Source organism: Eulemur rufifrons, chromosome 3 (genome assembly GCF_041146395.1).
Source record: "Eulemur rufifrons isolate Redbay chromosome 3, OSU_ERuf_1, whole genome shotgun sequence".
Taxonomy (NCBI): domain Eukaryota; kingdom Metazoa; phylum Chordata; class Mammalia; order Primates; family Lemuridae; genus Eulemur; species Eulemur rufifrons.
In genome coordinates, this window is record NC_090985.1 from 6465921 (window position 1) to 6493521 (window position 27601).

Sequence of the window (27601 nt, forward strand, 5' to 3'; positions counted from 1 at the left end):
GTGCCTGGCGCAGTGCCTGGGATGCAGTCAATGCTCTGGAATGGTGACTGTTTATACAACGCGTGGTAGGTATGTAATAAGTGACACTTTGTATCATCTATCTCCTTTAGGATTTGTGGGTGGAAGGCAGGCATGGTGAGACCCATTTCACTGGCAGGAAAACAGAGACAGGACGTGTCTCTCTGCAAGTCTTTCATCCAGTAAAAGCAGCCAAGCTGGAGCCCAAAGCCAGGTGTTCTGACTCCCAGCGGGGAGCTCCCTGCACCAACCATGAGTCGCCTGCTCTGGAAGAAGGTGGCCGGCGCCACCGTCGGGCCAGGGCCAGTTCCAGCTCCAGTGCGCTTGGTCTCCAGCTCCGTCTCCGTCCCCGTCCCCAGCGACGGTCAGCAGCAGCCGCAGCAGCCGCAGCAAGTGCCGTCCTCGGAGGGCGGGCAGCTGCGGCACAACCCGTTGCACATCCAGATGCTCTCGAAAGGGCTGCACGAGCAAATCTTCGGGCACGGAGGGGAGATGCCCGGCGAGGCCGCGGTGCGACGCAGCGTCGAGCACCTGCAGAAGCACGGGCTCTGGGGGCTGCCAGCCGCGCCCTTGCCCGACGTGGAGCTGCGCCTGCCGCCTCTCTACGGGGGCAACCTGGACCAGCACTTCCGCCTCCTGGCCCAGAAGCAGAGCCTGCCCTACCTGGAGGCGGCCAACTTGCTATTGCAGGCCCAGCTGCCCCCGCAGCCCCCGAGCTGGGCCTGGGCGGAGGGCTGGACCCGGTACGGCCCCGAGGGGGAGGCCGTACCCGTGGCCATCCCCGAGGAGCGGGCCCTGGTGTTCGACGTGGAGGTCTGCTTGGCAGAGGGAACTTGCCCCACATTGGCGGTGGCCATATCCCCCTCGGCCTGGTAAGTAGGGGATGGGGACAGGGGACTTTCGCATGCATGCGGGCCCAGCTTAATAGTTTGTTTCAGCGAACATTTACTGAGCTCCTGTTATGTGCTGGGTGCTCATCTGGGGACTGCTGATGTGGTGGTGACCTAAACAGGCTTGACTCCTGCTTCCATGGGACTCACTCTCTGGTAGGAAGATACAGGCAGTCAACAAATAGCCGAGTAAACGTTAGGTGGTGCTAAGGGCCATGCAGAGAATCAATAGAGTATTGTACTTGAGACCTACCGTGAGACCACTTGAGATCACCATGATTTGGTGCCTTTACCCACTTCCGGGGGTAGCTTCATGAGAAGTTAGTCAGAAAAGACATTTGAGCAATGTTTCTATTTGGGGATGCTATTGGTTATTTTGGGCCAGAGGAATCTCCCTTTTGTGGGGCTGTCCCAGGCAGTACAAGACATTTATCATCCCCAGCCAAACCAAATCCCCTCCAGCGTTTCCAAATACCCCTTGGAGGTGGCACCCCCTCCACTACCCCTAGCTGAGAAACATTGCTTCCTTCCCATGGCCTTCCATGCAGGCATTTTGGTCCCAAACAGGTATATCCAATCTCTCTTTTCTTTTTAAATAACTTTCTAAGTGCTACCCAAGTTTCTTTTTCAAACAATGATGGCAGTACTGTTTCTCCCCTTTTTTTATTCTTCATTCCAGGATTAAAATACTATTTACAACCTTAATGCTTTCAGGCATGGCCAGCAAAAAAGTTGGCAGTTTCTTTATTCCTATTGGAAGCTACACCTTTGTAAAGAAAGCTGCGAAATGTTAAATATGCAGTTGAAAATGGTGAAAACATGGCTAAATAGATAAGGTAGGCATTCATGGCTGAAAAGAGCAAAACTAGATGATTCCGCATTGATTGAGTTCCAGTTAATGAGAATCACAGTACTTATTGTGTAACTTGATGGTCACAGTAAAGGGGAATGCCGGCCATCGTTTGAAAAGATAAAGTAGGCTTTGGTGGCTGCAAGAAAATTTGGAAACCAGTGACAAGAAAGATTTGTTTTTTGATCTGTTGGTCATTTTTTGGCCAAATTACCTAAAGTCTCCTTTTCTTTTCTCTTCCTCTTCCTCCCTTTCCTAACTGCTTACCTCTCCTTTCTCTCCCTGTCCCTCCCATTCTGCCCTCATTCTCATTCCATTCTTGCCCGTGGCACGGGGGCATTGCATAGTTTGCCTGATGCCAGAAGTCATTGCTAAGGCCTGGGCTCATGCTGGGACCTTCCTCCTGAGAGTCTGACTATGGTGGGTGGGGTGGGGTGCCAGATGGTGCCCTCATAGCGGTCCACTTTGCACCTGGGCACGCCCCTGCCACTTGGCTGTGTAACATTAGGTACCTGACCAGCCCACAATTTCCAGAGGGCGAAGACTTGGACAGCCTCCCCACAGGGCAGCTTCCCAGAAGCCGCTGGTGAGGGCTTTCTTTGGTCATCAGGCTCAGCCTGTCAGCACGTATCTAAGATTCACGTGAAAACTGTAGTATAATGGCATGGGTTCCAACTCATCTTAAATTTACCTAAGGGGTTTGTCTTTTGGCTTTCTTTTTTTTTTTGAGACAGAGTCTTGCTTTGTTGCCCGGGCTAGAGTGAGTGCCATGGTGTTAGCCTAGCTCACAGCAACCTCAAACTCCTGGGCTCAAGCGATCCTACTGCCTCAGCCTCCCGAGTAGCTGGGACGACAGGCATGCGTCACCATGCCCGGCTAATTTTTTCTATATATATTTTAGTTGGCCAGATAATTTCTTTCTATTTTTATTAGAGACGGGGTCTCACTCTTGCTCAGGCTGGTCTCGAACTCCTGACCTCGAGCGATCCACCCACCTCGGCCTCCGAGAGTGCTAGGATTACAGGCGTGAGCCACCGCGCCCGGCCTTGGCTTTCTTTTTTTATCACAAATAAGTTTATAATAGAGGGCTTCACCCACAGCTGCAGATCTGCATCTTGACACCAGTGTGGCTTTTTATTATAACTAAAGTCCCTGTCATCACCATGTCCTCGACTGTTTGGCAACTTTAGCCTTTTCTTCTGTGTTGTCTTTAAGGGCTTTGACATACAGAATTGAAAAGGGAGGGGGCTTCAGTCCCCTGGCGTATTCCCACCATTCAGAGAGTGAGTTAGATTTGCCAGGTTTAAAACTAGGAACCTTTTTTGCTTTCCCTTTGAAAGAAACTAGTTTTATGTTTGTTGAATCTGTTGAGGCAGATACTCCCTCTTCCTTTCCATAAGGGTTGTAGGGAGCCCGTCTGCAGCTGTGCCGTGCACACATGTGGCCTCGTCACTCACTTTGATGCTGAGTGGGCCTGGACTCTTTGGAACAATCTAGTTGGCAACAGGCATTTTCTCACTGGCCATTCCCCCACACTTAGTCTTGTGGATTTTGAGCAAACTGTAGCCTTTTCCTGGAACAGTGTCAGGCCCCCAACAGGCAGCATTCATCCCTGTCCCCCGACCCCAACCCTGGCACATGGGCATATATTTTCTCATTCTGGCACTTTCCCTGGTCTCTCACTGAGGGTAGTAGCTTCTACAAGGTGCGTGATTTGCTCTGTGTCCTTCAGAATCTTTTCAGCTGTCAGATGATTCATCCTGTACATGTGTGCAGCATTTGTCTTTTTTTTTTTTTTTTTTTTTGCCACTTCAATTAAAAAAAATCTTTACTTTGGGTTCTATTGTTATCGTCTGTCTCCTTTGCTAGCACTTTGAACACGGGCTGTTTCACGCGTATACACGAGGGGTTGGTAGTGTTCATAGGACACCTCAGAGCCAGACGTGGACTCGGCGAACTCTGGGCCTAACAAGCACCCTGATGGCCCAGGCTCAATTGTTAGCCTGCACGTGGTGCCCGATACTGTAGCACTTAGCCCCGTTTTTATCTGTGGAAGTTTAAAAGTAAAGAAGCTTTTGTAGCCCCTGACCCCCAACATACACCCCCCCTGCCACTCCACCTGACCTGTATCTCTTTGAGGGTTAGGGGCACCCCTTGGTCTCACTTGTGTCCCCAGCTGCTAGCGTAGGACCTGGTGTGGTGGTAGGCGTGCAGTGGGTGTTGTGGAGCTGAGGTTTAGTGCCTCCATGGGGAACCTGCCTGCCTCTCACCTCCTTCAGGTATTCCTGGTGCAGCCGGCGGCTGGTGGAAGAGCGTTACTCTTGGACCAGCCAGCTGTCGCCGGCTGACCTCATCCCCTTGGAGGTCCCTGCCAGTGCTGGCAGCCCTACCCAGAGAGATTGGCAGGAGCAGTTAGTGGTGGGGCACAACGTTTGCTTTGACCGAGCCCATATCAGGGAGCAGTACCTGATCCAGGTAAGGTTCCTGGGGCCAGTGGTAGGGTCTGGTGTGGGGTGGCTAGGAGCCCAATCTCAGTGGCTAGGGAAGGCACTGCTTTCCTGGCTGGTGTCACCATCCCCTTCGCAGCAGCCACCTATTGCAGGGTGACTTGTTGACTACTTCTGTCTCTGATATTTGTGCACAGCTGTACTGTTCCCAGGCAAGCCCAGTGCAGGACCTGAGTCGTCACAGAGTAATAATGACCCTTATCTCTGTGTGGTACTTAGAGCTTAGCATGGGTCTCGGAGGCTCTGAGCCATAGCCTAGGCTTGCATCCTGCTTCGGCCGCTGATAAGCAGCGCGAGCTCTTTAACATCCCTAACCTGAGCCTAATTCCCGTTTTTGTAATAAGAGATAACAGAAGCTATCTCATAGGATCATTAGGGTTTGCACAACACATGCATGTCAAACGCTCCAAACTGTGCCCTCTTTGTAGTAATGTCAATTCTTAATTTTACGGAAAGTGTTTTTCGTTTTATCTTCAAGACAGCCCTAGGAGAAAGGCAGGACAGGGGAAAGCGACCTTAACTTATAGCTGAGGGTGCTAAGGCTCAGACAGCCTTGTTGACTTGCCCAGGGCCACCGAGTTTCCAGTGGGAGGGTTAGGGCCAGGGCTAGGGATAGGGCTGGGGGCCGAACCCCGTACCGCTGAAGGCCTTGTTTTGGCTACTCTGGAGCCAAGTTGCTCATAGCTGTTGCTGGAAGCCGGGGAGGACTTGCATGTTGGGATTGAGCCAGGCTTACACCTTCAGCGGTGGCTAGGATTTGGGAGGGTGGGCCCCTTACGGGTTGCGGTGCAAGCATGAGCAAGATGAAGGCTCTGTATTTCTTGTTGGAGGCTGTGTGCTGGGAGGGGGTGCTGTGTGAGGAGCCGTGGCAGGTCTGGGGGTTGACACCACTGAAGCAGTGGTAGACTGGCCCAGAGCTGCAGTCTGCCTCCTTCCCTTTCCTCCTCCTCCTCCTCCTCCTCCTCCTCCTCCTCCTCCTCCTCCTCCTCCTCCTCCTCTGCTCCTCCTCAGGGCTCTCGCATGCGCTTCCTGGACACCATGAGCATGCACATGGCCATCTCAGGGCTAAGTAGCTTCCAGCGCAGTCTGTGGATAGCAGCCAAGCAGGGCAAGCACAAGCTCCGGCACCCCACACAGCGCGGCCAGAAGTCCCAGAGGAGAGCCAGCGGCCCAGCGGTGAGAGCTTACTGTGGGTGGGCGGGAGTCAGGGTGCTCGGGACCCCTCACCAGCCCACCTGTCTGCCTGAGGCCAAGCCAATGTGCCGTATCCCTTGCTCTGGCCCCAGATCTCGTCCTGGGACTGGCTGGACATCAGCAGTGTCAATAGTCTGGCAGAAGTGCACAGCCTCTATGTGGGGGGGCCTGCCTTAGAAAAGGAGCCTCGAGAACTGTTTGTCAAGGGCAGCATGAAGGACATCCGTGAGAACTTCCAGGTATGGTTCTGGAGAGGGGCTCTGGGGCCACGGGCTGCGGCAGACCCCTAGTTGAACTCAGGGAGATACGGCTGCCAGGCCTGACCTTGAGACCTGGTGGTGGTAGTGGGATGGCTGCCCCCCCAGCACCTTCCTGTCACCTTGTGCCAGGACCTGATGCAGTACTGTGCCCAGGACGTGTGGGCCACCTATGAGGTTTTCCAGCAGCAGCTACCACTCTTCTTGGAGAGGTGAGGGGGGGCCCATGTGGGAATCTCTGGGGCTCAGTGGGTTCTTGGTACCTGGGCCTGCTGCATTCAGGGGGCGTGGGTTCTGTCTCGGGCTGGGGACCTTAGCTTTTCTAGGCTGAAAGAGTGGAGCGCCTCTCTGTCCAGTGGCGTCCGCCTGGGCCCTGGACTTGGTTTCCACAGAGGCCCTGGAGGGAAGGGCTGAGGGTTTGTGCTTGTGTTTCGTGTGCATAGTCCTGGTTTACTCTGCACCTTCTCTGAACTCGCGTCCTGAGCCGACAAGGGCTTCCCATCCGTCCTGCTCATGTTTATCAGTGAGTTAGTCTATGACGTCAGTCATGAGCATCAGCCAGACATGGTTCAAACCTTGATTTTCGTATCCTACTCATTTGCCCTTGGGCAAGTTACTGAGTGTCTCTGAGCCTCTGTGGTCTCATCTGTGAAACGTGTACAGATACGCAGTTGACCCTTGAACAGTGTGGAGGTTAGGGGCGCCAGCCACTTTGCAGTCAAACATTTGGGTATAACTTTTGATTCCCCTAGGATCTAACTACTAGTGGCCTGCTATTTACCAAAAGTGCCCTTACTGATAACATAAAGCGGTTGATTAATACATACTTGATGTTGTATATATTATATCCTGTATTCTTACCATAAAGTAAGCTAGAAAACATGTTTACTACTCATTAAGTGGAAGTGGATCATCATAAAGGTCGTCATTCTTGTCTTCATGTTGAGTAGGCTGAGGAGGAGGCGGGAGAGGAGGGTTGGTCTGGCCGTCTCTCGGGTAGCGGAGGCAGAGGTAAATCCGTGCATAAGTGGACCCGTGCAGTTCAAATCTGTTCAGGGTCAGCTGTGCTACTCTAGTGAGGTTCGTGTATGATCATTTGTATGTGTGGGGTTACTCGTGCAGTGCCTGTCACGTGCTCCTTACTCAGCAATTGCTGGCCGTTTTTATTTTTGTGATCTATAATTCTCACATTATCCCTGAGGATGTGATGATATTATTTCCATTTTATAGGAGAAGAAACCGAAGCTCAGAGAGATGAGGTGACTTATGCAGGGCCAGGTAGCAGTAGAGCTGGGATTAAATCCCTGTGTTTGACATTAGAGCTATGCCATGCGGGTGGTTGGGCTGAGGCTTACCAGACTGACTCGGGAATTGGGCCAAAGCCTTGCCTCCTGTGGTCATTTATGGGAGCCCTCGCTGTTTGCCCCCAAGGTGTCCCCACCCGGTGACTCTGGCCGGCATGCTGGAGATGGGTGTCTCCTACCTGCCTGTCAACCAGAACTGGGAGCGTTACCTGGCAGAGGCACAGAGCACGTATGAGGAGCTCCAGCGGGAGATGAAGAAGTCGCTGATGGACCTGGCCAATGACGCCTGCCAGCTGCTCTCAGGAGAGAGGTAGCCAGGTCTTGGGCGGGCAGGGTCTAGGCAGGGGATAGGCAGGTGGGAGGCCGGGCCAAAGGCCTGGCCTTAGCCCTGTCCTAGTGGACTGGCTCTACAGGTACAAAGAAGACCCCTGGCTCTGGGACCTGGAGTGGGACCTGCAAGAGTTTAAGCAGAAAAAGGTTAAGAAAGAGAAGAAGAAGGAGCCGGCTACTGCCAGCAAGTTTCCCATCGAGGAGGCTGGGGCCCCGGGAGGTCCCATGGATCAGGAAGGTGGGGAGCATGGGTGGGAGGTGGGACAGGGCTCGCCCCTGGGAAGGTCTTAGGTCCCAGGGGGCCCTGGGAAGGGGTTGCTCCAGCTTTCTGGAGATGAGCAGGTGGGGGTGGGTCTTTCTGAGAGTTCCTGCTCCTGATCGTCTTCCCTCACTCCACACAGACCCTGGCCCTCCCAGTGAGGAGGAAGAGTTTCAGCGAGATGTCATGGCCCGCACCTGCTTACAGAGGCTGAAAGGGACCACAGAGCTCCTGCCCAAGCGGCCCCAGCATCTTCCTGGACACCCTGGGTGAGCCTCGTCCCCCCGCTTGTGCCAGCCTCAGGACATCCCTGGTCTGGGCTCCAGCACAGGTGGTGTGCTGTGTGAGTGCTTATTAACTGCTGCCGTTTGTTCACGCCACCTGCCCGTCCTGCTCGTCTTCACGTCGGCCCGCTGGCTTATCGGACGCACTCGGTACGGTGCCCCGGGCGCCTGCTGTGTGCAGCCCACGGCAGCCACAGCGAGGGCACAGCTCCTTTCCACTAGTCCCTTTCCCTGGGAGGAGCCAGGCGTGCAGCCCGCGCAGCTGGTGTTAATATCCGCGGTGAGACGCAGGACGTGCAGTGTTGAGGCAGTTCTGACTCTGTCTGGGGAAATCAGGGAAGGCTTCCTTGAGGAGATGACCCTTCATTTGCGCCTCATGGCGTGACAGAGATGAGAAAAGGGGCAGCCAGGGTGAACAGTAGGGTGCTGACTTTGCACTTGCATGACCCTGAGAGGAAGTGCCTTGGGTGCCCTTCTAGCCTCACCCTGGTCTCAGCCCCGCTGAGCAGGCTGTGGGAGACCGAGCTCAGGGACTGCTGTGGCACTGGAGCAGTGGCAAGGTCTGATGGGCGGGGCGGGCAGAGCTGCTCCCTTCTCTGGCCAGTTACCCTGGACCCAGCCCTGGGCTAGGGTGTGCTTGCCTGTCCTGGCTTCTGACTTGTCCTCTGAGACTGACTTAGGGTCTTTCCTTTTGAGATAATTGAGTTATTCTAGGGGATTACGTGGGGGTCCTTCCCAAAGCATCCCAGAGGAGAGGTTGGTGACTGGAGGGTGGATGGGGCACATGATGGGAGACAGAACCTCCCCTCACCACTGTGACACTGCTGTCTTCCTGGTGGAACATAGGTGGTACCGGAAGCTCTGCCCCCGGCTGGATGACTCTGTGTGGACCCCGGGCCCCAGCCTCCTCAGCCTGCAGATGCGGGTCACCCCTAAACTCATGGCACTGACCTGGGATGGCTTCCCTCTGCACTACTCAGAGCGCCACGGCTGGGGCTACCTGGTGCCTGGGCGGCGGGACAACCTGGCTAAGGTGCCAACAGGCGGCACCCTGGAATCAGCTGGAGTGGCCTGCCCCTACAGGTAGGGAAGGGGAGGAAGGGGCTGTGGCTCAGGGTCCCCTTCTGCTGGCTGGAGAAGGTCAGCTCAGGCTAGCAGAAAGAGCTTGGGTCTAAGAATCTGGGTTCTAGCCCTTTTCCCCATGGCTACCTTCCCCTCTGGGCGAGTGGGGAGGACCAAGGCCCCCCTTGGGCCCAGCGGCACAGCAGCCTTCACAGGAGCGTGCAGAGGGAGGGCTGTTGGAAGTTGCAGGGGAAGTGGGCTTTTTTCCCTCTTTTTTGAGTATGTTGAGTGCTAATTATGGGCCAGGCACTGTGTAAATAAACTTCTTACAGTGCTTCCCTCATTTGTTCCCCACGCAGAGCTATGAGTTAGGGTGGTTATCCTCACTTTCTAGCTGAGAAAGGCCTGGGGAAGTCAGCTGACTTACAGGTGTCAGGGGAGAAGCCATGGCACTTGGAGTGGCCCAGAATTAACGAGTCCTGGCTGTGCAGGGCAGGTTGAGTCACTTGTGGGGCCTTTGGATGGGAGGGACTGAGATCGACCCTGCTCCTTTGAGCGGGAAGGTGGGCGAGTGGGCAGGCGTGAGCCCGCGGCTGGGCGCTGGGTCCTGACTTCCCACTGCTGGGCTCCCAGAGCTGCTCTTGTGGAGGCGGCAGCTCTGTGGTGTAAGGAGCTTGGGATGGAGTCAGACCAGGCCTTGAAGCCCAGTCTTCCCCAGTGCACTGTGTCATATTCGGTTTGTCACTCCTTGTCCAAAAACCAGGGCACATGCCTCCACTTCTGCCTCAGGGCTGACTCTGAGGACCACACAGAGGGAACTGTGGAAGGCCCCCGGCGAGCTGCCTGGCCCAGAGCGGGCATCTTGTAATCAGCGGCTGCCGCTGCTGTTCTCTGCGCAGAGCCATCGAGTCCCTGTACAGGAAGCACTGTCTCGAACAGGGGAAGCAGCAGCTGGAGTCCCAGGAGGCAGGTGTGGCTGAAGAGTTCCTGCTCAGTGACGGTTGTGACATGTGGCAGACGGTGAGGGCAGGCTCTGAACATGAGCTCTGGTGAGGGGGTCTGTGTTCTCCCATGGAAGGGGCAGCCCTTTTGGGTGGAGGCTGGCTACTGATGGTTGTTGGAATACCCTGCAGGGAGGGGCTGGTGGATTTGGGCCCACCCAGCCTCTGTTTCACTCCCTTGGTCCCTGGGCCCGTCCAGGTGGAAGAACTGGGCTACTTAGAAGTGGAGGCCGAGGCCAAGATGGAGAACTTGCGAGCTGTGTTGCCAGGTCGACCCTCAGTCCCGGTGAGCGAGGCTCCTGCTCAGGGGTTCCTGGGTGGGCGCTGGGCAGCAGGGGCTTCCTCCTTCCCCACCAGAGTTCCCTCGGTCTGGTGGGGTTTGCAGATGCTGCTCTGCCCCTGGGTGGCCCCACCCACGGTGGAGGCCAAGGAGGAAGCCTGAGACCTCCGCCATCCGGTCATTTCCCAGCTCACCTCACAGTTTCAGGCCCTTTCCCACCTCCCTCCCCATGGCCCTTGCTGAATGCAGGTGCTGGAGCAGGGCCTGATGTATGTGTGTGGGCCCCACAGACTGCTGCTGGCGGCCCCAAGGCCAGCCAGCCCACCTATCACCATGGCAACGGACCTTACAATGATGTGGATATCCCTGGCTGCTGGTTTTTCAAGCTGCCTCACAAGGTGCGTGCCCTGGTTTATAACCTGTCCTGTGGTGTCCTGTCTTCAAGGCCCACAGCAGGCCTCCAGAGTGACTCAGACCGGGAAACTGTCCTTTTTTGCACATAGAACAGTGGTAGTGGGACAGAGAGATTTCAGGCAAATACCCTCGTCTCTGAGCTTTTGTTTTCCTTCTGAACATTAGGTGGTGAGGGGCATGGTGGCATTAAGTGTCTGGCACATCTGGTACATGATAGGTCCTATTGACGGATCTATTATAGGGGAGCCAGGTTTGCTTGTGTTTGAGTGTCTGTGTGTGACATATTTGAGGATGTGCCCCAGGCTGCTTGAGGTTCTGGGCTCAATGTTGAGAGGGGCCCAGGTGCTCACACGGGTTCCCCACCCAGAGATCTGCCACCTACCTCTAGCCCGTTCCCTCTGCCCTCTCCAGGATGGTAACAGCTGTAATGTGGGCAGCCCGTTTGCCAAGGACTTCCTGCCCAAGATGGAGGATGGCACCCTACAGGCTGGCCCAGGAGGTGCCAGTGGGCCCCGTGCCCTGGAAATCAACAAAATGATTTCTTTCTGGAGGAATGCTCATAAACGCATCAGGTGGGCCATGATGGGAGGGCAAAGACAAGCTTTTCTGCACCCCTGGTCAGGTTTCTGCAGTCCTGGGTCTCCTTTCCTTTACCCACTCAGGGGCCCCTGACTCAGCCTGAGCTGCCACAAAGGGACAGTCTAGCTACCACGGTCTTGACGCCTGGCTACTTCTTGTACTGGTGCCCTGGACCTTGGGAAAGTCTCCCTCTCCAGCTTCAGTTTCCGTTTATGTAAAAATGATGGTGCTGTAGGACCTTGATGGCCCCTCAAAGCTCTAACGGAACCCCTTGGTGTAACTGCGGGAGCCATGGGGTGTGGCTGAGGACCTTGGAGGCCTGTAAGCTCTTTTGGGGGCTGGAAGCTGGGTCTTGTAGTCTGGGAATGGCAAATGGATTCATCTTGAATCAGGCCATTTCCAAGCTAGTTGTAGCCACCAGCAAGCACACTCTTGTGAGCACAGTGCTGGAATGGGGTGGTGAAGTCAGCCCAGGTGTGGGAAGAAGCAGTGGTGGAAGGGGCGCCTCATGGATGCCCTGGGAAAGGGGCAGGAGCTGCCTCAGAAGCCTGGCCAGGCCCAGAAGGCCTAGCTCCTGGCTGGCGTGTTGTAGGGCCCCAGGTCTCGCCCTGAGTCGAGTTAGTGAGGCTGGGCACGAGGGAGCACGGCAGCCCTGATGCTGCGCAGGTGAGGGCCATGGTGGGATGGGGTGGACTCTGCTTCCCATGGCTGTGCTGAGCCTTGGCCTGTCTGTCCCCACAGCTCCCAGATGGTGGTGTGGCTGCCCAGGTCGGCTCTGCCGCGTGCTGTGACCAGGTATGGCCCGCGGAGCGGTTGTGGGGATAGAACTGAGTGGACATGAGGCCTAGGGCCAAAGCAAGCTGCCGAGACCCACTCTTCTCCCACCAGGCACCCTGACTATGATGAGGAAGGCCGCTATGGGGCCATTCTGCCCCAGGTGGTGACTGCTGGTACCATCACACGCCGGGCTGTGGAGCCCACGTGGCTCACTGCCAGCAATGCCCGGGTACGTGTCCTCTGCGTCTCTGGCCCCTGCTGTTCCTCTCCTAGGTCTCCAGAAACGGAGCTCTTAGAGGGCAAGGTACATGAAAAAGAACCTAAGATCTGGGTCAAGCAGGACTCCAGTTCAAATCTGGCTTCATGAGTATTGTCCATTCCTTTAGCAGATATATTCTGGGCACCTGCTTCTGGCCAGACAATGACAGGCAAAATAGCCACAGCTGTCCTGGAGTTTAGATGAGGCCGTGTAGGTGAGGGGCCTGCCACAGGGCCAGGCTTAGAGATTCTCTGTCACCCCCGTTGCTGATAGGCAGCCATCTCTGGAACTGTGGAGTTTGGAGCTGCGCTGTCTGGCATTCTCTAAAGCCATTCCCTCAGGACAGGCCTTGGTACTTTGTCAGTCAACTCTGGCTCCAGGAACAGGGTAGGAGGAATCTCACTTGGGTATCTGGGTGGGCCTGACCTCACTCTTCTCGCAGCCTGACCGAGTAGGCAGTGAGTTGAAAGCCATGGTGCAGGCTCCGCCTGGCTACGTGCTTGTGGGTGCTGATGTGGACTCCCAGGAGTTGTGGATTGCAGCTGTGCTTGGAGACGCCCACTTTGCCGGCATGCATGGTGAGCAGGGCGAGGGTGGAGGGGGCCCAGGGCTGGGGAGAATGTTTCTGAACTTTTTCACTTCTGCCTTCTTGTCCTCTAGGCTGTACAGCCTTCGGATGGATGACACTGCAGGGCAGGAAGAGCAGGGGCACCGATTTACACAGTAAGACAGCCACGACAGTGGGCATCAGCCGTGAGCATGCCAAAGTCTTCAACTACGGCCGCATCTATGGGGCTGGGCAGCCCTTTGCTGAGCGCCTACTAATGCAGTTCAACCACCGGCTCACCCGGCAGGAAGCAGCTGAGAAGGCCCAGCAGATGTATGCTGTTACCAAGGGCCTTCGCCGGTGAGGGTCCCTCTCCCAACATTAACGCCGAGGACCTCAGGCCTGCTTTGTTGTCCTTTACTGCTCCTGTCTTTTTCTGTCTCTTGCCCACTACCTGAGCCCTCACCTGGCCCCTCTCCCTCCACACCTCTAAGCCTTTAGGGGATAGGCATGACTCGAGTGGTTTTGCAAATAAGAGTGAGGCGGTGTGTGAGCATTCCTAGCTCAGGGTGTGGCACAGAGGAGGCACCGCCATGGGAACGATGGTGGTGACACTACATCCAGGTATCGGCTGTCGGATGAGGGCGAGTGGCTGGTGAAGGAGTTGGACCTCCCTGTGGACAGGACTGAGGATGGCTGGGTTTCCCTGCAGGATCTGCGCAAGATTCAGAGAGAAGCCTCAAGGAAGTAAGAACCTTCTGTGTGTTAGGGATGGGAAGAGGGGTCTGGCCCCACAAGGGCTGGGATGCTTTTGTTTAGTCGAGATGCTGAAAGACAAAGCCTTTCTTCTCTTTGTTCCTGGTCTTCCAGGTCCCGCTGGAAGAAGTGGGAAATGGTTGCTGAACGAGCATGGATGGGGGGCACAGAGTCAGAAATGTTCAATAAGCTGGAGAGCATCGCCACGTCTGACACACCCTGCACCCCGGTGCTGGGCTGCCGCATCAGCCGAGCCCTGGAGCCCTCGGCTGTCCAGGGGGAGGTACGTTGCTACCGCTGGAGTATCACAAGAACAGGCAGGGCTCCCTCTGGGCCTCACGCACCACTGTGTGCAGCTGGAGCCAGAGTGGAGCTTTTCCCGGGGCGCCCGGACCATTGCTTACCCCAGAGTTAACTGGTGGGTGGCAGAGCCCCTCTCACCTGTGCCCACCGTCCTTTCCAGTTTATGACCAGCCGTGTGAACTGGGTGGTGCAGAGCTCTGCTGTGGACTACTTACACCTCATGCTTGTGGCTATGAAGTGGCTCTTTGAGGAGTTTGCCATTGACGGGCGTTTCTGCATCAGCATCCATGACGAGGTTCGCTACCTGGTGCGGGAGGAGGACCGCCACCGCGCTGCCCTGGCCCTGCAGATCACCAACCTCCTGACCAGGTACGCGGGGCCCATGGCCTTTCTGGCCCGGCCGTGTGCTTCTGTGTGGGGCTTGGGGAGAGCCACTTAAGCTAGGCCGAGCAGTTGTGAGTTTTTACCCCCCACCCCCAAAATCAAGGTTTCAGGCTTTTATTGCTAATTTTAAAAAATTGATAAAAGTTCTATAAAGATTGGCCTCAATTTTTAAAAAAGATTTCTTGTGGTGACAAGATTAGGGGAGTTGTTCCAAAGAGTAGTTCTCAATCTGTGTTCCCCTAGGAACACATTGTACTGTTTTGAAATTAAAATGACAGAAGACTTTCTCAATTTATAGAAAATTGAGATGTTTTTCTTTCACCCATAAATGTTTTCTTAAGTTTGTTACTCTGCTAACAGAAAAAATTGTTAATGGGGAAACTCAGTGATTTTAAAAATATATATTTTATATATCGGGTTGTATTTTCTTGTAAAATTCCTAGTTCCTATGGATGAATTAAATATTACTGTTCCACTCAGAACCAGTTTGGGAACCATGATCTATGCTGAGTAATGGGTAAATAACAAATGTTTGTGATATTCAGCATTGTCACCACTGCCCTCTTAATCATCTCCTGGGGGTTATGCTTAACAAAGCTAACAAAAAGTCCTCATTTATTCCTCAAACTCTGCCCCGATAATGGAAAGTAATTTTTTTATATTAATAAAATGTACCAAACTGGAAAAAAAAAGTGTGTGTTGAGGCTATATATGATTGCAATTCAGTATCTCAGTGGGAGGTTAGGCTGCTGGCTGGAGGACAGTGCTAGCCCTTCGACTTTCCTGGCTTAGCCAAGTGAACAGAGGGGTGTTGGCCCAGGGGAGGCCCTGCTCTAAGGGATACAGGGCCCTTCTCTTGGAGTGATGAGTCTGCTCACAGCACGGACGTGACCGTGAGAGGAGATTGGGTCTCTTTCAGGTGCATGTTTGCCTACAAGCTGGGTCTGAATGACTTGCCCCAGTCAGTCGCCTTTTTCAGTGCAGTTGATATTGACCAGTGCCTCAGGAAGGAAGTGACCATGGATTGTAAAACCCCTTCCAACCCGACTGGGATGGAAAGGAGATACGGGATTCCCCAGGGTGAGCACAACACATTTGTTCCTCATTACGCATAAGATGGGAGGTGGACTAGAAAGTGGTCTTAGAAAACGGGAAGCTTGGGCCCCCAGAGAAGAAATCCACTCTTGGCTCATGCTGTAATCTAGGCTGTTTCAGTTTATAAGGTGCCCTAGGTCCACAGTGAATATGATAGTTGTCACAAAGGCCAGTGTGTTTCTAAAAAGCTGTTCATAGTGAATGAAGACAACAGAGTTTCAAATATTTCACCTACACCTGTCCCCTACTTCAACCACAACAGAAATGTTTAAAGAGGATTTATTGTGTAAAGTCAAAGTGCATTCTTAGGTAAAACAAACAAAAACAAAAAACAAACCTGTGCTTTAAATGCCAAGATGAGTAAATCAGAAAGCTTATTTTCCATTTAAAATGTATCTAAGATAAACTTCTTTTATACAAAAAGAAAACAGACCCTGCTAACATGTTACATTGCTGTTCCTGGCAATCAATCCTCAACCCTTTCACCCTCCTTTTTGACATATACGTTAAGTTTCTTTTCTCACTTCTGAGCTCTCCGTTACAGTTCTTGAGGAGGCATCCTAACCAGTTTGCACTATCTTTCAGGTGAAGCGCTGGATATTTACCAGATAATTGAACTCACCAAAGGCTCCTTGGAAAAATGAAGCCAGCTTGGACCATAGCTCTGCCTGGAGGCTCTGTATTTGCTCCTGTGGAGCTTCATCGGGGCGGTGCAGGCTCCCAAACTCAGGCTTTCAGCTGTGCTTTTTGTAAAAGGCCAGCCATTTTTCAGTAGCAGGACCTGCCGAGAAGATTCCTTCTAACTGAAGGTGCAGTTGAATTCAATGGGCTCAGAACCAAGATGCCAACATTGGTGTAGGCATAGGACAAGGGGCATTGTTGCTTGTTGGGTAAAAAGAAAGCAGAAGCCCCAAAGTTCACATTAACTCAGGCATTTCAGTTGTGTTTTCCTTTTCTTCTTGGCTGGTTCTTTGTTCTGTCCCCCATGCTGTGATGCAGTGTCCTAGAAGGGGAGAGAAGTAATGCTCTAACATGATAAACCTGCGCTGAGGCAGTGGAAATAAAAAAACACAAAACCCTTTATCTTCTCACCAAAGCCTGTATTAGTCATGTTTTTCCCCCTTTCTCACTCGTGGGAGGTAATTATGTTGAGGGGAGGCCTCCAAAGTAGAGTAAGGTAGTGCCAACTCCTTCCCTTAGGAGTTCTGTTCCACTGAGGAGACTCGTGGGACAAGAGGATCGAGCAGGAGCAATAGGTATCAAAATGCTACATAACCCTTCTGAACTTAAATGCCACGTAGGTGAAGGGAATGGATGGGCCAGGTGCATCAGGGCCTAGAGTATGATGATCTAGAGAAGATAGGTTGAAAAGTTTTGAGAAGCAAGAAATCCAGGGCATTTTATGTAAACTTCCACTTTTGAAATGGGAGTGGGCTGATTTGTTACTTTTAGACAAACCTAAGATGGTAACGTTTTTAGGTACCCAAGGTAAGGAAACAGTGAGCCCTGCTTCAAGGATGCTGCAGGGATGGGGGTATGGTACTGTAACTGGCATGAACTGAAGGGAGCCTTACCCAACTAGTGAGAGTGGTCCTGCTTTGGCTGAGGGCATGATATAAAAAGTAAACTGGTTTCTGAGCCGGACTGCTATAGCTGGTCATCGTCCAATGGTTTAAAAGGTAACAGGGAAGGACCCAGAGCAAAAACATTCTTTCATTACCACACTCTTTCTGGAAGTGTCTAACAAAAACTTATACATGTCTGGGCAACTTCATAGGATTTTGCGTGGTGCAAAGTTTTACAGTCCTCTTGAGGGTCCTTAGCTTGCATCTTCGCCTGACCACCTTTTACCCCTTTCCCGGGCTGTTGGATGTTGCCCTTCACTAATCTGTGGCTGTGCCCAGACTAGCAACCAGCTTCCTGTGCTCCAGACAGAAGCAGGCACTGACCTCTTCATTTTCATCCTCCCCATCCTCTCGAAGCACCATGTCCAGGATGTTTCCTTTGATCTTGAAGTCTCGTGAGGTGCTGAGCTTTATGTGCTGCATCAGGTTTACCTGTGACCGGATTATAAGCACAGCAGCGTTTTCCTACTCAGATCTTGCCAGGATGGCTTAAACCATTTTTAGTGTACCTCTGACAAACCCTTCAGTTCCTACTTTAAGCATACACCCACTTGACCTGTTTTCCTTACGTGCTTGGATTCAGGCCATCAGATCAGAAATAGCAAAGAAACGGAAATGGATCATAGTTTAATTTTTTTCCCCACTGCAGTTGCACTGCTTCAGTTTGCCAGATCCCCTTACTAGGGGAAGTGGAAATGGTAACATAACAGAGTATGCTTACCTTGGACTTCTTAGAAAGGTGGATGAGAAATTTTTCATACTGTTCAATGGCAAAGATGAGGTTAGGGATTGGCTTGGTTTCTCGAAGAACTCTGGCCTAAGGGCAAAGAAAAAAAGATGACTTAAATTTCAGGTTCAGTGGTTTGTTTTGTTTTCTTTCTTTCCTATCTTTATCCAGCAGTAAGTTCAATGGTTTTTAAAGTTTTCCTCTGAAGCTGTCAGTAGCAGAACTGTGTGTGGCTTTGTGGGAAAACTAGTCTCCCAATCAAATGCAATTTTACTTACATAGCAGTAATCTGAGATTTTTTGGCAGTTCAATCTGAAGGGACTCAAATGCCAATAAACTTTATTGCACTCATTGTTCCCATTTGTAACTCCTAAGTGTGTTATCTGGAGACTGGCTGAGGAGGGCAGGAATATTTACAGAAATGTAGCTGTTTCTCTGACTTTTAAAACAAAGAGTCTACTCTGGCACTAGCTCTATTTCCTTTTCCTAGTCTGCACATGAATTTTCACTGCTGGGGTTATACATCTTCCCCCTATCCACCCACCCAATTTGAATTATAACTTATAGATCCAAATTTTTTTATGTATATACACGTGCTTGTACATATTTTTTAAATGCACAAATGAGGACACTGTTCACATTGTTATCTTTTTGTTAACAGTACCTTGGAAATAACTATATATAGCTGAATATTTAGATCGGTATTTTTTTTCATGTCTGCACAGTATCCTTCAGTATAAATGTACTACAATCTATTTAGGCAATCCTCTGTTAATGGATATCTTAGTTTCTAATATTTCACTTCTACAAACATGACTGGGTGTGGTGGCTCATGCCTGTAATCCTAGCACTTCAGAAGGCCAAGGCAGGAGATCACCTGAGGCCAGGAGTTTGAGGCTAGCCTGGGCAATGTAGCGAGCCCCGCCCCCCCCCCCCAAAGTCTCTTAAAAAAAAGTTAGCTGGGTATGGTGGCATATGCCTGTAGGCTGCTCAAGAGGCTACTTCTGAGGTGGGAGGATTCCTCAAGCCCAGGAATTCAAGGTTGCAGTGAGCTTGAATTAGGTGACAGAGTAAGACTTTGTGTCTAAGCAAACAGTGAATGTTGCTAGGCCCATCCTGTACACAGGCCTTTATATCCTAAAAGTGAAATTGTTAAAGCAGAGTGTGTGTGTGTATACCTCCCAGCATTCAGTAGTTAATAACAAACTGTCCCCTTGAGAGATTTCACTAATTTTTGTCTTTATCAGCAATGTACTAAGTACTCATTTTCCTGTACCCTCACTAACTCTTACAGGTCCTTTAGGGAGCACCTTTTGCATTCACCAGCTCTTCCTAAAAAGTTTCTTTCCAATGGGTACACCCTATGCTATTTCACTATTTCTATTTCAGCTCAAGATTTTCTGGTGTTTCCTGAATAAACTATGTTTTGGTTCAGGGAAAAATAAGATGATCCATCTAATCATAAAATCTGTAAGAAGTAGACATACATATATGTCCACACACTTTGTGGTAACAGCTTTATTGAGATATAATTCACATATTACACAACTCACTCACAGTGTATAATTGAGTGGGGTTTTTTTTTAGTATATTCAGAATTGCACATTACCACAATCAATTTTATAACATTTTCATCATGCCAAAAGAAATTGCATACCCTTTTTAGCTGTCATCCCAGTCTCTCCATCTGTCTAACACACCTAGCTCTAGGCAACCACTAATCTACTTTGCCTTTTTAGATTTGCCTATTCTGGACATTTTACACAAATAGAATCATACAACATGTAGTCTTTTTGTGAATGGCTTCTTTTACTTACGGTAATGTTTTCAAGGTTCACCAGCAACTGTATTTTAATGATCGGTGTCAGCAGCTTACCATGGCTGTAGCAACAGCAGCAGTTTTCTCCTTTTTCTTCTCTCCGGTGTATTTCAGGCCCTGACTCTTCTTATTCTAAAGAAATACAATAGGGTATGGGGACTGAGTCTGAATTATCTGTGCAATAGATGCTGGAAGGTGGGAAAAATTATGTGATACTTTCTAATCTGCAGATATTTTTGGTTTTTAGTTGCTCTTGGAGCTAATGCATGGAGGTTGAGGGCAGGACTAACCATTACTGTACTGGGCCAGCCAAAGGGCTGGTGAGATCGGTAAGATGGGGACTGTCATAGTGGTAGCAGGAATGTGCATTTCTATTTCAGCCAGCTGCCTAAAAAGGTTCTATAAAGGAAGGAAAGCTGAGGAGGTTGCTGCAGGGTCCTTCAGTCTACTCACTTAACAGGCATTTACCAGATATGTCTTATGTGCAATACAGTTATCATGTTTGAGAAAGGTTTTCAAGGTTCATAGGAACACTTTCTTGTGTTGTATATAATTGCGTAATAAAGATCTCTTGAAGAGAGAAGAACTAATAAATAAAAAAGAACCAAGAAGAACAGGATTCTGGTAAGGCCAAAGAGAATCAATACCTGAGTTGAGAGACTGGGGAGAAAAACCACCCAAGTGTGAGATCCATGAGACACAGGAAGCTTTTACCTCAAATGGGGGTTCTATACCTTCTAGGAAAGGAACATACCATGCTCCATGGGGATAAGTAAGAAAATAAAAAAGAGACCTTAAAATGCAGAGAAGCTATAGTACTGGAACCATGAGAGAAACGGGCGGCTTGTTCCACATGCCAAGTTCTGGAAAACAATGAATAGTAGAGATTCCAGAAGGGCTGCCATGAGGAAATCTGTTTTTGGCCCTGGAAGGCAAGGTAGAGGGTGGCAGCTGGTGAAGCTCTATTAAGGGAGGGGCAGGGAAGCAGCCACAGGTCCACCTCACGTGACCAAATAGGAAGGGAGCTATCTTCCCTGAGGTTGTATCTAAGATGGGACCCTGTCCACTGCCCATTCCAACTGATTCAGGTAGGACTAAGATTAGAGCCAGAAGAGAAGCATCTTTTAAAGGTGTACAGTTCTGAGTAGGATGCTAACGGTTCTGGAGTAATGGTTTTTGCTGCTTTCTTGCCATTGAGATTTAAGGTGGTAGGAGAAAAAAGAAGGGGTATAAGAATAGCTCTGAAAGATGTAGCAAATGCAATCCCCATTTCTAGGTAAGAGCTGGAGGTAATGGAACCATGGGTTCTTGCCCAGAGGCGCTCGTTAAATACATCTCACAAAGACAGAAAAATGTTTGCCTAAAGATTAGCTGACTTGTCAGTAAGGCCTGAAGTCATATGGACAGGGAAGGGAGAAAATGACCAGGGAATAAATAAAACTGGTTGTTGTGTAATGTGGCAAAAAAAAAAAAAACCCAGCAGTTTAAAAGGTGCCTGGTGATTCACAGAAGGAAATGTTTGAGAATGGGATCACAAACAAAAAGCTGAAACCATCCAACATTTTACATGTCAACAAATATCAAGTATGATTTCAGGTAGCAGGGGTTGGCAAATAAATCTGGATCACTGCCTGTTTTTGAGAATACACTTTCTCTGGAACACAGCCATGCTCATTTATTTGCATATTGTCTGTCTATGGCTGCTTTTATTACAACAGCAGAGCTGAGCAGATGTGACAGAGACTGTACGGCCTCAAAGCCTAGAAGATTTATTATCTGGCCCTTTACAAAAAAAGTTTGCTGATCCCTACTGTGGAGTCAAACTAGGTGGGTTCAAGTCTCAGCTCTGCTAGCTGTCTGTTCTTGGACATTTCAATTAACCTCTAACCTTTTCTCATAACTTATACGGGGATAACTACTGACCACAAAGTGCAGTGAGGATAAATGAGGTAATGCATAAAAAGAGCACACCAGGCACAAGGTAAGGGTCTCTAAATGTTAGATGTTCTAATAAAATGAACAAAGTGAGTTGTGAGTCATAACAAGCGTGGACTGGTACCGTGGCCTGTTAGGGACCAGGTTGCAGAGCTCCACCGCCCCCCATTCCGTCCATGGAAAAATTGTCCTCCATGAAACTGGTCCCTGGTGCCAAAAAGGTTGGGGACCATTGGTCTAATAGCACCGTTTCCTAAACTATACTCTATGGAACACTATTTTGCCAAATAGTAATGTTTGTTATTAAAAGAACAAATGTTCTTGAATACGTTTGGAAACTAGTGTTGAACATACTCTTGGAACTCTCAGCACCTTTAATATGCTAATGGACACCATGAATCTCTAAGACAAGAAATATGGTATGAGTATTTCTCACTGAATTCTCTCTCCCCTTTTTTTGAGGACTGTCTCCATCTACGTATTTTGTGAAATGTGGCCTTATAGGCATCATTAAGACTTGGAGATAGGAAACTCAAAACCCAAATTTGGGAATGGAGGGATATATCCTATATATAGACAACAGATTTGACAGATTGGCACACACATGAAAATTTATGAGCATGAGGTTTGAGAAGGCATGCTTACAAGCATTTGGGTGAGATAAAGGGAGAGGACCATAAGTAATAGTTTGATGAGAGTAAGCTACAGACTGTGTCTGGCTCGACACAGAAAATGGATGATGCATTTCTGACCCAAATCATAAAACTGGTACAAAGGCAATGTGACAGAGAGCCTCAACTGTCAACCCACTTAGAACCCCTTCAGCTAAACCCAGATGATGGGCCACCTCATCACTGATTCTCAAGGGGGGGGAGGCACCCTTAATATACATAATGAGGCAAGTTACCAGCAGAAGGATGTTGTGCTTGTAGAAGGATGCAGAGGCAGAAAACAAGTGAAGCATCACTATCAAAGTGGTCACGATCCATTGCTTACATAATAGTTTCTAGAATCTTGGCTGAGAGATCAATAACACCCCTACGATACGTTTATTGCAGTGACAAAAGGGCCTTAGGAGACAGTAGGTCTCCCATCGCTTCATGTGTTTAAGCCAGTGGTTCTCAATTGGGGGTGATTTTGCCCTTAAGGACATTTGGCAATTTCTGGAGACATTTTTGGTTGTCACAACTAGGGGGACTGCTACTGGCATCTGGTACAGGCCAGGGATGCTGCTAAACATCCTAAAATGCACAGAATAGGCCCCACAAGGAAATATCAGGGCCAATATGTCAGTAGTGGTGAGGTTTAAAAACCCTGGTTTAAGCAAACAGTAAAGGAGATTTAAGTACTATAAGAATCTGATGGTATTTAGCACCAGATGACACTTAAAAAGCCCATATTCTCTCCACCTCCTTGAAAGTGCTCTCACTTACAATCCTTTGCCATCTGATCTCAGCCCTTCTTCATGTGCTTGCTGCTCCTTAACTCACTTTCTCGAAGGATGCTGAATGGCATGGACTTTCAGTCACCCAGAAATAAACTAAGTTATTGAGGCCAAGCGTGCTAGTTCCTTCCCTGCTCCAACCACAAGCGTATCAAATGCTTTCTCTCTCCAAATTAAATAAAATGGTTTTCTTTGTATGAATGAAGATCTTGCGGCAAAGCCCTCAAGCCTTGGCTTGATCTCTGATAGGCACCTCTGACTGGAGGTAAGTGGAGAAGAAACTTTATATACTCTCAGCTTAGATGGCCAAGCAATCCCCTGGGCATGTAAGAAACCCTTTTTGAAGATCTATTTTGGTATTGCCTCTGAATCACTTACCTGTACGTAAGAAATGAAAGAATAACACAAGGGGGTGAGATGAGAACCAGACAGCTTCACCTGCAGCGAAGGAGAAGGAAACCGATGTAACTAGCAGTAAAATGCTTCCCCCATTCCTAGGAAAGGCATTCTCAACTCACCAGCTTTTCCATATTTTTTGGAATTCCACCAGAGCTCCGACACACCTGGAGATACTAATGACAAAAGATTCCTAGATTTAGCAGACCATCCTAAGAAACTACAGGGGACTCTTGCAGTGAGCTTATGGAGTATGACTCATCATTCTGACTGGAGAGGGAAAAGAAAAATTCATAGAGGAGCCAAGACACAAAGCTTCCTTTTTAACCTCCTCCAAAGTTCTTAGGCAATAGGCAATGAAGGGTTTGTTTCTGACTTGCTCAGCTCACTGCCTTAAAAATCCTTCAGGCTGATAGTTCCTGCATCTAAGAAACCAATGACTGCTGTTTTTCCCTTTAAAATGCCAATAAAGAAAAGAAGACCTTGGTATTTCCACTACAGCAGCTTCGTAGCCACAATCATAGCCAGAGCTATACACTCTCAGAGACAGCCACACTGCTGTTTTGGTGCACTGTGGGGTGGTCTACATCTTTCTTGGGTTACCTATGCCTAAGTATTTAATATGGATCACTGCTAGAATCAGAACTATTAATAGCTACCTAGTTCCTCTTACCCTCTGAATCTGTTAAGTACCAAAATATTTCAAGTACAAGAAAAGAGTTTCTTATTGACAGATACTAAGAAACATTAACTTAAACTCAAGGGCAGAGTATGCCTTGCATTTAAAAAAAATAATTTTCCTCCCGACCCTAGTACCTGACCTATAAGGTATTATGACACCTACTTGTTAAAGCAATGAAGGAATAAACACCTCTTTAGAGTCCAGACTGGTTAGAAATGGTGTAATTTTTTGTGCAGTATGGGCTCAAAGTTAATTCTATAGCTATAGTTTAGATTAAACCTTAGAAGGCATTTGAAAGAGGCATTTATTTTCAATTGAGTACCACATACATGTCTAGGAAATAAGGGCCTCCAAAAGGAGATTACAACTATGCCATTAACTACCCCCCCCTCCCCGTGTCTGTAGAGATGCCTGCCTCCTACTGACCAAACTAAACTGAAACCATGACTTGCACAGATAGATAAGAACTTTGTTAAGGGGCATTCTGCAACAGGGGGCTGCTGCCCTGGCCTAATCTCCTAGCTAGCTAGGATAGAATGGTGGGGGTGAACCTGATTGTCTTTCAGATACTCACATATCTGACAAGTGCTGTAAGGATGGTGTACATTTTGCACAGGTCCTTTAACAAGGTGTCCACACAGCTGCCTGATGGCAGAGCTGTCTGTACCAGCTCATGGAAAAATGTAAGCAAAGTTCCCAGTTGCATGATGATGGCTTTCTCAGCAGGATGACTTGATGCGGTTGCCTGAGAAGAGGCCTCTTCTGAAGGGACATGAAATTGGCACAATCAAATAGGATCAGTCTTATTTTCTAGTTAAGAGTAAAGGAGATTTAGAAATCAAGTATTCATTATATTATGCAGTGAACCAATAATCAAGCTGTCATAAGCCATATTACTTTCTACTTCTTTCATCACATCAGAAACCTAGCTCAAGAAACAAACAAGGAATTTAGCTCAGGGGCTCCACTTTTATGCAGTAGTCCAATTTGGATTTTGGTTGACTTTGCTCATGTCACAATTCCTGGAACCCCACTTGAACTCATTTTACCTGATAGAGTTTCTTGGCTCACTTGTCCCTTAAGCTTGGTGATTAGCCAATCCACTTCTTCTAGGACCTTCTCAGCCTGACTCAGAACAAGTAACTGAAAGAAAAGAATGCCTGGTGTGGTTCACTACACACAGCTGCTGGGGTAACATAATAACCATGGCCACTATAGTAGGGTTACAGGCCTCAGGACACAAGCCACTATAATTTACTCTTTATATGGAGTAGAATGGAAGGAATAATAAAACCTATTTCCCATGGCTCAAGATCAATACTTACACAAACAGTAGGAGCAGCTGTTCTCAAATTCACCATTGCAAAGTGATTTGTTTTCTCCACTTCTACATCCTGGGGAGGGAAAGAGAGGTGAGACCTAATGACAGTAAGGTTGTTCCTTTGACCTGTATCCCCACACAGGGTATTATATTGAAGGCTTGCTACAGTACCCGGTCTATGTCTCCTAGATGCCCATGGATATCCTGGGACAAGTCACGCAGCAGAGTGACAGGACTCTTATACAAAACATGCAGGCTGAAGAGCAAGTTCATCAAGCTCTTGCAAAACAAGGCATCCTCTAGGAGTAGGAAGGAAAGCAAATTAAAAGGTAAGTTATAACCCAGTCAGGTCCTTCAGATATATATATCTGGAATGGCTAACCAGAACCCGTAGCTCGTCATGTCCCAGGCACAATATCTCAGTGCTGCACATACTTCAACTGAGCAGCTCTCCCTAAATGGCACCCCTTTATCAATGTGCCCAAAGGCAGACATTCCCATCATTAGTCACCACTGTGTAACCAGCATCCAGATCAAGTACATTACCAGCACCCCAGAGACCCCCTCCTACCTTACTTGCCCCATGAAGGAAATTGCTGTCTTAACTTCTAACATTACAGATTAGTTTTGCCTGATTTTGAACTTTATCTAAATGGAATCATACAGTGAGTACTTTCTTGTGTCTGGCTTCTTTTGTTCCACATGATGTTTGTGAGATCCTCTCCATGTTGTGTGTAGGTATAGTTTATTCTCGTTTGCTGTGTAGCATTCCACTGTGTGACTACATCACAATTCCTCTATCCATTCTACTGCTGATGAACACTTAGCTTTCTTTTTATTTATTAAAATAGTGCTGCTGGCCGGGCGCGGTGGCTCACGCCTGTAATCCTAGCACTCTGGGAGGCCGAGGTGGGCGGATCGTTTGAGCTCAGGAGTTCGAGACTAGCCTGAGCAAGAGCGAGACCCCATCTCTACTAAAAATAGAAAGAAATTATATGGACAGCTAAAAATATATATAGAAAAAATTAGCCGGGCATGGTGGCACATGCCTGTAGTCCCAGCTACTCGGGAGGCTGAGGCAGTAGGATTGCTTAAGCCCAGGAGTTTGAGGTTGCTGTGAGCTAGGCTGACGCCACGGCACTCACTCTAGCCCGGGCAACAGAGCAAGACTCTGTCTCAAAAAAAAAAAAAAAAAAAAAAATAGTGCTGCTATGAGAATCCTTCCACATATTGCTGGTGGGAGTGAAATTTCTGGGTCAAAACAAAATACATATGTTTAACTTTAATAGTTAGATATTGATGAACAGTTTTCCAAAGTGGTTATACCAATTTACACCTCCATCAGCAGTGAATGAGAGGTCCAGCTGCTCTATGTTCTTGCCAACGCGTGGGATTGGATTACATATCTTTTTCTTTCTGACCACTCTGGTGAATGTGTAAAGGGGAATGCCTTTTATTTTTAAATGCTATTTGGTAATGATGATTTTATAGAAAGCCTTTAGGAAAGATGGCAGGAAAACTTACCCCGGCTGTTTTCCTTGAAAATCTTAGATGTCCAGGATAACATCTGCACAAACTAAATTAGAAATCATTCAGATATTAAAGAAACACGCCAGAGATAAATCTAGGTGTTGTCAGAACAGATGAGTCCTTGACCTTTCCATGTCTAAGCAAATCACCTGCCAAAACATGGCCTTAGATCTCAAATGGTAATACACTATGAAGAGCATAAAAATAAGCCCCAAATTATGAGAATATTGGATAATCTTCCAATAATTATCCAATATTCTCATAATATGGCATATGATTTAATTCTCAATGTCTACGCCCTTATTAGGGCCAAAAGTTTTGGGGTCTGGGTCTTGAGTCCTCACACCTGAGTGTCCTTTGTCCCTTCCACGGTGGTGTAGGGCTAAAAGCTTCTTCTTTTCCTTCTCATGCCCCCATGCTCTCCACACTTGAGACATCTTGAAGGACTTTAGGCTATTGGAGAGGTGTGGGAAAGGAAGATCCTGGCTACAAGGACAGTAGACTTAGCTTTTAAGAGGAAGCGGAAAAAAGAAAAATATAAGGCAAAAAACCAGATAGACTTTCCTAGCTAGGTGAAGGAGACTTAAGGTCTTGAGATAGCAGGGTCTGTGCCATCAGTCACACACTCAAATTTCTGCTTCAGCAGTTCTTTGGAACAGGCTTTCAGCTACAAAGACACTGAAACACAGTGATACTTCAGTGCAAATGACTAATAATCCAGCTTTGATCTGTTTGGGGGGAAAAGGTAAATTAAGAAAGCTATTAACTGATA

General features: G+C 49.0%; 2 protein-coding genes across 6 annotated transcripts in view; one reads left to right on the forward strand and one right to left on the reverse strand.

Moving 5' to 3' along the window:
- Positions 1-211: 211 nt before the first annotated feature.
- POLG (DNA polymerase gamma, catalytic subunit) lies at positions 212-16000 on the forward strand. Of its 3 annotated transcripts, none has more exons than XM_069466627.1 (22): positions 212-890; positions 4038-4233; positions 5277-5441; positions 5552-5698; positions 5849-5928; positions 7148-7330; positions 7434-7588; positions 7752-7878; positions 8740-8976; positions 9855-9975; positions 10156-10242; positions 10527-10634; positions 11062-11222; positions 11971-12024; positions 12118-12235; positions 12708-12843; positions 12926-13172; positions 13437-13559; positions 13683-13851; positions 14032-14240; positions 15175-15335; positions 15936-16000. In XM_069466627.1, exons 1-22 carry the CDS (start codon positions 271-273, stop codon positions 15992-15994), a joined length of 3663 nt encoding a protein of 1220 aa, XP_069322728.1. In that variant the 5' UTR covers positions 212-270; the 3' UTR covers positions 15995-16000. The 3 variants fall into 3 exon arrangements, with proteins under 3 accessions (XP_069322728.1, XP_069322729.1, XP_069322730.1); XM_069466628.1 differs by having other exon boundaries at positions 12935-13172; XM_069466629.1 differs by lacking the exon at positions 15175-15335 and having other exon boundaries at positions 15936-15993.
- Positions 16001-16267: 267 nt separating this feature from the next.
- The window catches only part of FANCI (FA complementation group I), a 69799-nt gene continuing 58465 nt past the window's right edge, over positions 16268-27601 (reverse strand). For all 3 annotated transcript variants that reach the window (XM_069466625.1, XM_069466624.1, XM_069466626.1), the window contains 11 exons: positions 26824-26875; positions 25471-25598; positions 25304-25372; positions 25028-25121; positions 24553-24740; positions 23419-23472; positions 23279-23338; positions 19579-19653; positions 17697-17792; positions 17300-17407; positions 16268-16353 (listed from right to left, as the gene is read on the reverse strand). In XM_069466625.1, coding sequence (XP_069322726.1) covers positions 16273-16353; positions 17300-17407; positions 17697-17792; positions 19579-19653; positions 23279-23338; positions 23419-23472; positions 24553-24740; positions 25028-25121; positions 25304-25372; positions 25471-25598; positions 26824-26875 — 1005 coding nt within the window. In that variant the 3' untranslated portion in view covers positions 16268-16272. The remainder of the gene's footprint in view (positions 16354-17299; positions 17408-17696; positions 17793-19578; positions 19654-23278; positions 23339-23418; positions 23473-24552; positions 24741-25027; positions 25122-25303; positions 25373-25470; positions 25599-26823; positions 26876-27601) is intronic.

Coding starts and splice junctions, on each gene's coding strand:
- POLG (XM_069466627.1), top strand. CDS start 271: ATGAGTCGCCTGCTCTGGAAGAAGGTGGCCGGCGCCACCGTCGGGCCA. Junction 10,243..10,526: donor CAGGTCGACCCTCAGTCCCG/GTGAGCGAGGCT, acceptor TGGGCCCCACAG/ACTGCTGCTGGCGGCCCCAA. Junction 15,336..15,935: donor GAGATACGGGATTCCCCAGG/GTGAGCACAACA, acceptor ACTATCTTTCAG/GTGAAGCGCTGGATATTTAC.